The sequence below is a fragment of the Myotis davidii genome, unplaced genomic scaffold (assembly GCF_000327345.1).
Source record: "Myotis davidii unplaced genomic scaffold, ASM32734v1 scaffold478, whole genome shotgun sequence".
NCBI lineage: Eukaryota > Metazoa > Chordata > Mammalia > Chiroptera > Vespertilionidae > Myotis > Myotis davidii.
This window is the reverse complement of record NW_006289570.1, coordinates 5,326,843-5,327,930: the sequence shown is the minus strand read 5'-3', so window position 1 is coordinate 5,327,930 and position 1,088 is coordinate 5,326,843. Positions and strand designations below refer to the sequence as shown.

The 1,088-nt window shown below is 52.9% G+C and overlaps 1 protein-coding gene across 1 annotated transcript in view; it reads right to left on the bottom strand.

Annotated features, from left to right (window-relative positions):
- Positions 1-355: 355 nt before the first annotated feature.
- The window catches only part of SLC5A1 (solute carrier family 5 (sodium/glucose cotransporter), member 1), a 36,511-nt gene continuing 35,778 nt past the window's right edge, over positions 356-1,088 (bottom strand). Inside the window, exon 14 of the mRNA XM_015562842.1 lies at positions 356-1,018. Coding sequence (XP_015418328.1) covers positions 801-1,018 — 218 coding nt within the window. The 3' untranslated portion in view covers positions 356-800. The remainder of the gene's footprint in view (positions 1,019-1,088) is intronic.

The following is a 1,088-nucleotide window of genomic DNA, read 5'->3' as shown; positions in this document are numbered from 1 at the left end:
CCCCCCCCCCCCCACGGGCCTTGAGAGCTGTGGATGGCTTGCTCAGTATCATTATTCTTGACTGACTGTTTTTGAAAGGTTGCCTTGCTGGCGGTTGCTGGTTTGTGGTCTTTCCTCTAAACTTCCGAACTGGTAAAAATGCCTCCGTTGTGACAGCAATACTTCCATCTGGCTTTGTGCCGCTTTGGGGTAAGAACTACTCTCAGCCCTCCCCTCCCACCCCCCACCCCCCTTTTTCTCCTTCAAAGAAAAAGCACCCAGGATAGGGGCCAGCAAGCTCCCACCCTCAGCTTCCATGAGTTGATCAGTTTACCAGATTGATTTTTCTTGTGCCGAGAAAACAACTTGACAGGGATATGGTGAAGAGTGAAATCTTTCTTTAAAAAAGAAAAAGGACAAGGGGGATCCGATAGAGAACGTGGCAGGAACCAGGGAGGCCACAACTCTGGAAACTAATAGGCAAGGGTCACAAACAATGTGGACACGCCCAATGGACCTGAGACCCCGGCATGGCGGGGGTTTAGTTTCTCAGTCTGCATTCCCATCACTGAGCGGACTTTTCTCCCGCGGCTCTGACACGCTACATACAGCTGACTGTCTCACACTGGCCTCAAATCCCTAAGTTCACAGCGAACTCGTTACCTTGGTCCGGCTCTCCTATAATGACACATGTACACATTTATCGACTGGGCAAAATTTACAACCGGCTGGTTCCCCCTCAGCTCCCCAGGATGGGACTAGCGGGGGGCAGAGTAAACAGTCTGGCCTTTACGAGAGCGGTCGGCGGCCAACGGCAGGACTCAGGCGAAAAACGCGTGGCAGAAGACGGCCACGGCCAGCAAGATGATGCCGTTGATGTTCACCACTGTCCTCCACAGAGGCTTCTCGGACGTGTCGGTCAGCTTCAGCTTCATGGCTGCCTCCTCTTCCTTTGTCATCTTGGGGCCCTTCTGCTGGTCCAGGCCACAAAACATGTCGTAGGCGCTCCTGCAGCATCCTTTTTTCTCCTCGGCCACGTCTGTGTTGGGGAAAAGGAATAAAAGAATTGTTGGAGCCCTAACCAGTTTGGCTAGTGGATAGAGCGTCGG